The sequence below is a fragment of the Acanthaster planci genome, linkage group LG07, assembly GCF_054643075.1.
Source record: "Acanthaster planci isolate LZ-2023a linkage group LG07, COTS_SCS, whole genome shotgun sequence".
Lineage (NCBI taxonomy): Eukaryota > Metazoa > Echinodermata > Asteroidea > Valvatida > Acanthasteridae > Acanthaster > Acanthaster planci.
In genome coordinates, this window is record NC_141783.1 from 10,453,033 (window position 1) to 10,465,882 (window position 12,850).

General features: G+C 38.0%; 1 protein-coding gene across 1 annotated transcript; it reads left to right on the plus strand.

The window, feature by feature from the left end:
- The first annotated feature begins 7,310 nt into the window (after positions 1 to 7,310).
- On the plus strand, positions 7,311 to 12,513 carry LOC147798629 (uncharacterized). Its single transcript, XM_087139259.1, has one exon. It carries the CDS (start codon positions 7,311 to 7,313, stop codon positions 9,810 to 9,812), a length of 2,502 nt encoding a protein of 833 aa, XP_086995385.1. The 3' UTR covers positions 9,813 to 12,513.
- Positions 12,514 to 12,850: the final 337 nt, after the last annotated feature.

The window sequence follows — 12,850 nt, forward strand, 5'->3', positions numbered from 1 at the left end:
ATATTCATCACTGTATTCTTACCCATTGTGGTTAACTTAGCAATACCAGGACAGTGGATTCTCGTTGTAACATTGTTAATACAAATTCTGGTTGTAACAAACGCAAAGCTTTGGTTTCGACTCAACATTTTTTGTGCAGTGAATGGAAATAGAACTCCTCTTAAAACGAAATTTTGATATAAAAAACATTTTTGCTTGGTCCTACTGAGTTTGTTGTAACGAGAGTCGACTGCAGTTTGTAAAAAAAATGCAAAAACAGTAATAAAGAATCAAACCAGACGTCTGTCAATAGGTCTTAAACGTGGGCCCTTTGCAGCTGGGGATCATGTTTTGGGATACCATGCAGCAATAGGTACTGTTCCCAAAAGAATGACTATAATAACAGCTAGAGAGTCGGTCAACATGTGTAGTCAAAGTTAACCTGATATCATTCAAGCTTTTGGTTCACCAATTTCTACTGGACTGAAAAATTATTTGGTGAGCTACATGTACTTTACTGTTTGGGTTTTTCATTCTAATTTTAACCAGTTTCCGACAATTATGGAACAAATGAGGTTTAAAAGGTTAAACTTCAGGATAATTTTTGTAATTGACCACAGGTGCTTAAAAGACTTTCTACCTGTATTTTAGTCCAGTATGGCGTAATTGCTATGAGGTGTCCTCAACACATGGTCTAGTTGTAGGAGGGCCTATCTGATTTTGAATGGTCTCATGTACATGTACCTGTACCGGCCTTCAACACTATATTTTCCAAATGGGCTAAAGAAAACAATTCCGGTGTGCTACTGTCTACTGCACCAATTACGTGAAGAATGCTGTCTTATGGGATAATACTGGTAATACTTAGTTTGTAGAGTGGGTGATATAAGTGTCTAATTTCATGCATATGGGAACCAGATACACTTGAGCAATAGTTTGGGTTTGGGGTTTTTTCTGTAACTCAACTCCATTAACTTAAACTGTCTTTAGAGGACAAGTGCACACCAATGAAATTATCCTTCAGGATTCCTTGATATGGACCATACACTCCACTGTATCGGTGGTTCAATCCTCGATTGTACAGTAACAGCGGAGCATATAGACAGGCAGAATCAAAGAAGTAAAATAAAAATGCAATTTCAGGGTTCCATTCAGGGTTAGTTTTGATTAAGCATATATGTACGTACGCACCCAAGACGTTCCTATTGTCCTCTTATGTTCGTACTTTAACTTTTTTGGAAGACCTCTACTACATGTATGTTTTGTACACGTTGCGGAATCGCGGACGTATGCGGAACCGTGGACCATCATTAATTCTTTTGTCTGACGTCCACGGTTTGAGTACCTCAACCTGCCCATGTAATTGGGTACATGTAATTACCTTTGTGCCTTTCTACTACCAGTTGCTGCCGTGTGACATATTTTCACTGCTTCTTCACACGTACTGAGACATTTTGCAAAGATTTTTATGCGCTGATGCAGTACTCTGTGTACTTTTTACCACAAGTAGCAATTAAAGCGCCCAATGATCTTAGCTTTAGATAGTAACTTCAAACCTGCTCAATTGTGCAAATACTGGCAGGCCACTTGAACCTGGAAGGAAATTGCTACTGTACATGTCTGTACTATGCTTGGACTCAAGTCTACATGTACATCTTGTAAATATTTTTTTTTTAGTTTCCTTCTTAAACGTGCTGTGCTAGAGTTTCATTGTACAATGGTTTCATTGTACAACGAGCGTGTGTGTATATACCGGTACCAAAACATGGCTTTACTAATTGTGTAAATTTTTTCTTTTTCCACTCCCAAGACAAATGTACATTTAGTGTTTTGGGGCCCTTTTGAGGGTAATTTGCAGACTTTTTTCAAATAATATTTCCCCTCGTACTCTATTTTTCTCTTGCAATTTCCATTTTTCATAATGGAAAAAATGTAATTTTGCCCTTTGGCTCTGCCCGAAAAAAAAATGCATCTCTACCTGAAAAAAAATTGTAAATTGTACACCTTTAGTAATTACTCAAACAAAAATTTGTTGGGTTTTTGTCCAGAAGCTTATTTGCATTAAAGGTGGTTATGTTGGTAAACAGCCCATGAACTTATTCGTACAGACACCCCGTCGTTGATGAGAAATCATGCAATTTACTTACAAAATATCCAAAAGTCGTTACGATCTTTGGAAACGTGCTGTGAGCTGCATAGTTCAGGCCAAAAAGCTTTGATGTATTTTTTGCCGATTTCTCTACATCGGCTGGACCAATCGGGCTGAAATTATCACAGGGGACTTGTATGGTGTAGTTCTCAAATAGTGACATTGGTTTCACTGCATTCCTTTGGATTGCAATGGTGTACATTTCCTTTAATAACACCTTTCATCTGAAAGCCGAAACGGCAGGTTTGTCCTGTGACAAACGTACATCTAGTTTCCTTTTCGAGGCATTAATTTTGGTGACTTATCAAACTTAGATTAGTGACATCAGGCAACTACCCCAATACAAAGATATTACCGTAACAATGACGTCATGTTGACGTCATCAGGTGATTTACTATTTAGTCTTGGATATTTAATTTCCCTCATTGTCATTGACATTGTACACAGATTTGAGGCATAATTTTGGTGACTTACCAAACTTCGATCTTTATGGAGGTGACACCAGGCAACTACCCCAATACAACGATATTACCCAAATGAGGACGTAACGATTAGATCATTGAGTGATTTATTGTTGATTTTTTAATATTTAATTTTTCCTATTGACTTTGTACACAGATTGCAAGCATCACTAAGCAAATTCTGGCTATCCCAATACAAAGATTTATTAATGATTTTGCAGAATTTAATTTTTCCCATTGACTTTGTACACATTCAATGCATAGTTTTGGTGGCCCCAAACATTGATCGTAATCGAAGTGACCAGGCAACTACCTCGTCACGATGACGTCATCTTGTGATTTATTATTGATTTTTGAATATTTACTTTTCCCATTGACTTTGTACATAATTCCATGTCAAACCAACACACTTTTTACCTTCCAGTTTAAATGAAAACTGCTGTGCTTGTAGGGCCCGATGAGCAATGAATACCTACCAATGTTTAGCCCAATCCAACTTACAATGTGGGGGGGGGGAGAAACCACCCACAAAAAAATACACTTTTAGCTAAAAACAATTTTAAAAAAGTATTGTAAGCATGGTAAGGAAGCACAGTGTCGGCTGTCTTAACATGTCTACTAAACTGCACAAAAGACTAGAAATTTTAGCAAGATACTTCATTGAAATCATACAGTACACATTTGCTTTTTCTTGTTTTGAACTCTGTACATGTGCAAATCTAAATTAGTTTGCTCAGCTATTAAAACAGAAAAGTGAGTTTTCTTGATGACTTCTTATGTAAAGCCTTTAAATGGATTTAGCTATAACCTACTATCTGTACACAAATAATCATAATCTTGTTAATTTTAAAGACCTCGAATCATTCTTAGTGGATTCTGATAGAGGAAGACATACTCTATCAAGTCATTTTAATTTCATGAATTTTCAGAATGATACATTCCTCAAAAATGAGGGTCACAGATCATGTTAACATTAAAGGTTACCTACTTTCGACGAAATTTGATTTTAACAAGAAAAATTTCAAAAGATCATTCTCATCATTTTGATACCATATTTGCATGTACTGGATAAAATGACATGACTGTGATACTTTCTTAAATAAAGCAGCTAAAAATGGTTTTTTTTGTGGTTTCTGCCCTGCCCACGGGTTAAGTCGGATTGGGCTAAAAATTGGCATGTATTCATTACTCATCGGGGCCTACAAGCACAGCAATTTTCATTGAAATAGGAAGACATAAGGTAAAAAAGTGTGTTAAATTGACATGGAATGACCCATGTACATGTTTGTATGATGTCAAGTTTTCATTATATATTTTACGTATCTTTAAAAATAATGAACGCTTTCCACCTGAAAGCTAAAACAGCACGTTTGTCCTATGACAAACGTACATACATCTAGCCATGAGTTGATTTGTTAATTACTATATGGTACTGGTACCAGTAGTCATTTAATTGTAAATATGCCTTGTGACTTGTATTATATTTTGTACAGTTGTGCATGTAATTTACATGTACATTACCAGAAGCAGTGAGGTTAGCACTGTGAATGATTAAATGTGATTTTGTTTTCTATGCAGAAACCGTTTATTAGTTCACTTTTTAGCTATATGAAGTGACATGCTTAGGTCAGGTTGTGGTGTGTGCCAACCAGAGACTCCGTGCACTTGTGCACATAGCATGTCCATGTAGAAACTTGTTTTTACACGGGAACATGAATGTCTACAGTAAATTTTCCTGCCATTGTCTTTCATGTTTTTTATATATACCAGATATGCAGTATTGTGTAAGTGCCAACTTTCCGGTGAAGCATTTCAAAAATGCACTGAAATGCAGTCACCATTATCATGGCCCCCTGACGGCATCTTGTGGAGTAGATACTTTAGCAGAAGTATATTACTTTGGTGTGTATAAGTTTGACAAAGAGTCTGACATTAGTGGCAGCAATCCACTTTTGAGGCAGTTGATAATGCAGTGTAAACTGCGCGATGAGCTAGGACCCACATGTGAAGTAAGAGAAGAGCTGTGGGAATGGCTAAGTCAGAATGTTGATGGGTACAGTCCAAAGGGGCGTCCAGATGCAGAGATCCTGCAAGCTTTTGAGAGGTTTGGTGATGGGAGCAAAAAATTCCTGACGAGCTACAATGGATTTGGTGCATGCCCTACCTGTGAGTACAGCTGTCCTGTGATGCGGACAATTGACCCGGTACTTTTCTATGACCAAACAATAAATGCATCTCATGAAGGAGATATGTCTGCGGGGCTAAGTGCTATCATTGATAGGGCTGTTAAACAGCAGTGCAAAAGTGCTAGATGTAACTTCTGTTCAGTTCCGCTTTGTACTTCTGCTGATGACGAATTGTATGAGATGTCAAATTTCATGATTGTGACTTTAGGCCTAGATGAAAATGGCAAGAACATGCAGAAACCCCCAGTTGTTGTAACTGAGAGTATTGATGTTCATGGGGCAGCTTATACATTAACAGCAGCAGTGCAGGTCAAACCAGGGCACTTTTTTTCAATTGTTAAGGTGGGTGATCACTTTGTTGTGCTTGATGACCTGAAGGCAAATGTTGGAACTTATGCGACATTTTCAGACGCCGTTGTCGGGAGCAGCCCTAATCTGAACTGTGGAGAAAAAAACGGCCAACAAGCCGTCAACAGAGACAAACCCTCAACGTATGCATCTGCTGTATCATACAGTTTCCCACCTGAATCTGGTGTCGTTCAACCAAATCTAAGCCAAAAACACAATGCCACTGTCCTGAACCCAAGTCACCACGGTGTTCATATCCTCATATATGCAAAAGTTAATGCACCGCAACCACCACAGCAAACAAATGCTAAAGAACTAGGGAATTCTTCAGTTACAGACATCCCTGTACCGGTAAGTTCATGTGTTGAGGAAGATTGTAAAGTGTGGCAGAAAGAAACAATGGATTCTCATCAAGCCTCGCTGGGTCATGTCTCCACCAAACAGCAACCAAACACCCCTCCAAATTACGGTTCTGATACCGATTGGACAGTGCTGCAAGAAACATCAACTGATTTTCCTGAATCCACATGGACGCCTGGGAAAACGCAGGGGAAATTCAACAAGTGTGGTGACTGTTCCCCCAATATGCAAGCATTAGCGACACACGTCCCTCCAGGTTCTGGTTCTGTGGCTGATGAGACATTGTTCTTGGAAGAACCAATCGGTTTTCCTCAGGCCTCATCTACTCCTGTTAAACTGGAGAAAACCAGCAAAAAATGTGGTGATTATTCCACCAGAAAACAAACACAACCAGGTATTCCTCAAAGTAACAGTTCCCTGGGTGATCAGAAGAATCAGGAAGAAACACTCAACTTTTCTTGGGCATCATCCATCCCTGCCAAAGGGGAAACAGTCAAGGCTGATCCGTCTCCTGTCAACAACCAACAAGACATGGATACTCTTTCAAGTATAGGTTCTCAGGATAGCCAGTGTGAACAAACGGATGGTTGTACTCAGGGCTCCATTGTAGGCAGTGATGACAAGGCACCATGCATCAAAACTGTAGAAAGAACCCCACTGACACCCAAAACGTTGAATATACCAGTGCAGCCCAAAAGAGGGTTTTCTAAAGTTCTTTCTGGTAAAGAAAACAGACCACCAGTGAAGAGAAATAAAGGTGAAACTTATCAAATTCCTGAAGATGATAGGAGCACATGTACATCAGCTACATGTATGACGAGTGACCATGCACCAATATCTGTAAAAAGGATGACTAAATGTTTTGAGGATGTTCGATTCCTAAAAATCCATGGCAAATATGTTCCATACACTGTGTTCAATAACACAGTTTATTTTTCATGCAAGGAGATGATGCCTGTTGCAAGGATAAGGATTGCCAGAGGATACAAACAAATTGACAAGTACCTTAGCAGCAAATTTACTGAAGTGCCAGACGTTTTCCTAGCCATTGGTAAAAGAAGAGCATGGATCCAAAAACCTGCTCTTCTGATGTTGTTGAACAGAAGATCTAAAGAAAATTTCAGAGACAGATGTGTCATTGATGCTATTTTGGAGTTAGATACAGAAACTCCAAGTGGAGACTGTAATTTTTCAGTTAACGCTGATGAAAATGGTGTTGGTACCCGTAAAAACGAATCAGAAGAGGGCATCAGAGACACTTTTACTCTGTGTGGGAAAAAAGTACCATATTGTGTTATGCATGGAACGATATTCATTTCCTTTGATGATGTAGGACAAGACCTCGGGTTCAGTGCACATGTAAAGAAAAATCAGTGGAAATATGTAGATGCTTGTCTCGAAAAGAATGGCATGAGTAGCATCAGTTCATTTGACACAGTTGGTAAGAGGGAAAAACGGCGGTTTATTAGCACTGGGGCATTGGAGATTCTATTAACCAAGTTCAGACCGGGATGTAAAGAGAAGAAAAGGGCTGTTTTGGAAGACCTAATACTAGAAGTTCAGAGGCTTGCTGCTCAGGCTGCAGAAAACAAACCACTGAAACATATACATGCCAGTAAAAATCCTTTGCAAGATTTTGTTCAGTCTCAATATTATGGGGACACAAAGGCCTTCTTGGATGCCTTGATAAGCACATTTAATGGCACCAAGACAAACAATAAGGAAGTTTTGAATAAGTTTAGTGGTGTTTTGTGCAAGGAAGACTTGTTGTATATAATGAAGGGACTTTGCAGAATTGACGGGAAATCCTCGGCTGGAACTAAGAAAATGACAGAGGAGTGCGTACATCAAATGTACAGATACCTGCATCCAGTTGGACCCAAGGACACAATCCACATCACGGAAAATTTCAGTGGAAAAAGACTGATTGCAGAGATGAGAAAAATACTACCAGGCATTTTACCATCCTACTCAAAGGAACGATCTGCTAAGCATCAGTATAAAGGGGAATTTGATGCTATTCTGTTGCCCAGACGAATTGCCACAGGGTGGTTCGTTGATCCAAAGCGTCTGTTGGATATACTGTTGTTCAAGTACCCATTTCTCAGTGGCAATTTGAATATTAGATTTTGGGGTGATGGAAGAGAAATTGGAGGCCGGCATAGCACTTTTGTAACTTTGTCCATTTTAAACAATGAGATGTATCTTCACAACATTTCTTATCAAAGTCCTCATCACACTTATCCATTTGCTATTTTTTATGAAAGTGACTCAAGGGATAACCTAGAAATGAACATTGGACACAATAACTTCATTGAAAGGATGATGACTAATACTAATAACAAATTTTTCTTAAGTGGAGATTTTATGTTCCTCATCAGAATGCTGGATGGGAAACATTTAAATCCAACATCAGAATATGGATGGAATTTCTACCACCGTGTAGAAACATCCCAGAAAAGTGAGGTAGCCCCTAATGGGATGCGGACTGATCTTGATGTAAAACTTGACAGAATCCACCCGGAATCCCTTGTGCCTTCAATCCCCTTGGAACACACTGTTTTTGATATCATGCATGGCTTAGCCCGGATAGTTGAGAAATTGCTAAGCCTTGAAGTGGAGAAAATAATGTCGGAGGCAAACAAAAACCAGCAGGTCCAAGGCAAGCATCCCAGTGGAAAACACTTGTTGGACAACCTGATTTCTAACATCAATAAACGGGGTATTCGACAGGGAAATTTTCAAATTCGTTTTGATAAAAATGGGAAGCAAGAGCCAATTTCTCTTAACAAAGACCATGCTTTGGGTATTGTTAGTCCCCCGCCAAGGGAAAAGGAGGCAGAATTTCCTCAAATATTTGAAAATGTTGTACCTAAACGTGCTGTTCAGAATTCGATTCCTGCTGAAGTTCGAGATTTCATTGACATCCCCGATGTCATTACTGAATTTGATATTGTCAGCAAACTGTGGAATAGCCTTTATCACATGTATAATATTGTGAAAGATGACCCAGAACCAGAGTTGCTACCCAGTAAACCAGTCGGTTCGCTTCGACAAGCTGATTACTCTTGGGGTTACAGTGAAGAGATGAAACTCCAATTTAAGAAACATGCAGAGTGTTTTTACCAATTATTCTGTATGCGCTACACATGGAGAAGACTGACTCCATATATGATAATGTACATTGATTACACACGTTATTTCATGGAAACATCTAAATTTCCAATGAGTAGGTTACAAACAGAAGGTGGGGAGCACCTCAACTATGTGCATAATGGGTTTTATTATCGACACACCACTCGACATGGGGGCCAGTACAAAGTAGACCCACAATTATCATTGTTATCAGCTATGTATCGCAAACTGTCCTATGAAATTATGTATTCACAACTCAGGAAGGATTTCAGATTGTTTGCAAAAAGGCATACAGCTGCATGCAAAATACAAGCTTTATTCAGAGGACACTTGACCCGTAAATTGATGTTAGAGAAAGGATGGAATGTTAGACCTCTAGATCAGACACAGATTGACGAAAACATTGCCATCATAAATGAAATACACGCAATTCAGTATTCCTGTGGGCCATCACCACCATCAGATGGTATCTTCTCACAGACAACATTTGTTTTTGTTGGAAGTGTACCAAAGCAGGATGTAAAAATTAAATGGACCCAAGGTACATTAGAAGCTAGGGTTTCGTCCCTCGGTGGGAAGGTGGCTCAAAGTTTACCAGGGGATACCAAAGGTAGATCAACCAAAAGATATCATATCTTGGTAAATGAGCAGGCATTGATGAAGTCCAAGAAAATACCTGACACTGTCAGAGAAGCTGTTCACCGTGGGTACATGGTTCTGGATTATAACTTTATTTTTGATTGTATCAAACACAATAGACTGGTTGATAAATCTATTTACAAGCCAGATCTTACAAGTTTATTACCACCTGTATCCAAGGAACCAACTCTCCATCATCAGCATTTCAGCAAAAAGCCACGTATGACAAGTATGATAAAAATGCGAAAGAGAAAATATTCAATGGCAAACAAACTGCCGTTCACTGTGGAATCTAATGTTGCACAGTTCTATGCAAATTTAAAGAGGAACCAGAGTTGTGAATCACAAAACTTGTCTTTTCAAGAGCAGTTAACACTGTATGGTCAGTTCTGTAGAGATTATAAGACTTTACCAGATAATGAAAAGGTCCAGTATATGGAAATGTGGAAAGCAAAAAGACAAGCACAGACAGCGAAAAAACTGCAGAGAAAAATGTTGGATTTGTACAATTCTTCAGACACCTGCCTCTACAAGACAGGTACCGGTGAGAACTAAATGCATACATGTAGGCCTACTCGCATGTTTAAGTGCTGGACGTTTTCTAAGTGAGAATAATTGGTGCATTATGTAAATGGCATGTGATTTCCATATTAGCTAATAATTATCCCTACGACTCCCCACAGTGATTTTTTTTAGGAACCATGACAATTCAAGCAAATTCTAACACCATATTATTTTGTGTAAAGAACAAGCAATTCACATGTGCATGTTTCATTTACACAAAATGAAACACTTTTATACTGTTGGACTTCGATTTTGAGGATTAACCCTAACCATCTACGGTTTACGCAGTCGTATAGGATTCAGGCCTGTTGGGGTTAAATGCAACCCTTCCCTCATAACTACCATAGGCCTATGGGGCTTGCAATTTATTATGATGTCCTGTACATGCGTACATAGATTTAAGATGAGAAAAAAAGTTGATACTGTACATTATGTAGCACAGAATAAAAGCACTTGAATTAAAATTGATTTCTAAAAAAAAGAGTTGCAATTTGAGTCGTGACAATTGAGAAGGGGCTTGCCCTGGTGTTTCTGGGTGCCTGTCAAACTCCCTAGTGAAGTATTATGGAGTTTGATAATACGGATGCAATCAAAGCTACAAGAAATAGTCTTTCCAAGACTTAATAATAAATCAGCTGTATGTATGCAAGGAAAAACTTGCCTGCATTCATATGACAGAGGTTCCCAAATGATTGAAAACCACATTCATTAGTTTTTGCTTTGAAGGAAAAGAGTATACAATGCCTCAGTATGGGTTTGTTTTTTAGGTTATTTTTGTTTCTGATGAACAGATTCTTAAATACGGTACATGTACATGAATGGCCAGAATTTTGAGAAGCTTTGATTGGATACATTTTTTTTATTATGTGTTGTCAGTGCATTACTTTTTAGAAACAGGTTAATTTACAATACTTTATAATTGTTTGTCAAAGGTTTTGATAAAATAATAATGGAAAGTATTCCACAAACAGGGGCCTCCAATTGTTCTCTATAGTGGCCAATTTATTTTGTTAATTTTATGCTGACATTTGCATTTCCCAGTCTCTTAAAACTTAAACTGGACCCCACTTGTAGTTTTAATGTCCTTGAATATCAAGGTGACACACCCCTGCCTGTCACGATGAAAAATATTTGGGGGGGGGCTACTGATTGATTGATTGGTTTGGTGTCTTGAACATGATAAACATAATTAACAGAATTGTGTTTTGGGTGTTTAGTGCTGAATTTATCCACATGCTTTGTGGAAAGGTTCATGTGGAGAACACTTCTGTTGTATTAGGCATTAAAGCAAAGTACGATCTGGAGAAGTTGACTATAAGCAGTGAAAGCTATGGAAAATGATTTAACACCTTAATTTTTACAGACCTCTGTTGTAGCGTTTGTGCCATTTTATTTATATTGTATATGTTGTATTTGCAATTATTATTTAGTAGATGTGTGGAAAAAAACTGAATAACTAATAACTATTAACATGCATGTACCCCTCACTTCAAGGGTGTGTAAAGTTGTTTTGAAATTTCTTTATGGATGATTTTAAAGAAGAAATTCCATCTAGCTATATCACAAATCCTTTACTGGTACAGGTAATCATACAACACAGCGAAACGACAGGTTTCTTACAGAGCACCTGGCAAATCATGGTATGCAGATTTCTTTTACGTTGGATAAAGGTGATATTCTATGATATGCATGTTTGTACTTGTTGGTTAATGAATTGACAGGGGGCAATGAAATTTCGGTGTCATTTGTCCAGGATTGGATTTGTGCAGCTATGTAAAGCTCAAACAGCAAGGTCAACCATAGTACAGTACATATGTACATTGGAAACCTGAGAAAGATCGTCAAGAATCGTATGCTTTAGTTAATTATAAAAATAGCATTGAACAATTGAATTAAACTTATACCCAAGTGTATGTTTCTTAAATCTGTACTGATAATAATGTAAATGCCTTCCATCGTGGACGTGGGACAAAGGAATATCTCTCCAAACAATAGGTCCATGATTCACCCAATGTTCACTATTTAAAGTAATACATGTATATACAAAACGAATGGGAGGCCTTCCAACAATTTTTAAACGAGAAACAAAAGAGTGAAAATAGGTCCACGACAAATGGTCCATGTATGTACACACTGTGTGTATACTGTATGTGTTGCAATGATTTTCTAGAGCCTGAGTGTTATCATGAATTTCAAATAACAATTAAGTTTCAATCCTGAGAAATGACAAATTTTATTGGCCTGTGTCAATTCAACTTTTTATGTGTTTTTTGTGTTTGTTTTTAAGATGATAATCTTGATTTAGACAATAATTTGTATGTATACCCAGCATACATAGATTACCAAAGAGTCCTGAAGTAGAAAGTGTGATTTTAGTGTGTGTTATTTCTTCAATAATTATTTTTGACACTAAATTTTGCATTTGACCTAGTAGAGCAAGGAATACTGGTACAGTAATCAGAACACTATACATGTATATGCTACAAGTACAATTGGTACCGGTAGAATTGAAATGAATTAATGGCTTTTGCCGTATGAATGGGTCACTTAATTGCCGCGGCATGGTACACTGTGCCCAATGTTGTTGTCTTAAACCGAAAACAATGCAAGATGGAATTGGCTGATTGATTTTATGATGAAGTATAATTGCGTACCGGTTTATTGAATAAATGTCACGTGATACATGCAGATACATCTACCTGAGAAGTTTGATTTGCTTTTCTTTTAATTCATTGTCTTCAAAGTTGCTGGCGATAGTTTACACAATCTCACTTATGTGCGTGAGCCGATGATACAGACATCAAAGTCACCAGCAGATAATTTGCCAGAGATGTGAAAAATCCAAGCAGTTACATTTGTACCAGTATAATAAAGTAAATTTTCCCTTCGAAGTAAATACTAAAAATTCTTCTTCACTGCACCCTGGTTTTCTTCCGTGCCCCAACTTTGGGGCTGAATGGGGATTCCGTTGAACCCTTGATATTTACCACAACCAAGCAGAAAAAAGTTGTCACGTTTTAAACAGTCCT

Coding starts and splice junctions, on each gene's coding strand:
- LOC147798629 (XM_087139259.1), top strand. CDS start 7,311: ATGACAGAGGAGTGCGTACATCAAATGTACAGATACCTGCATCCAGTT.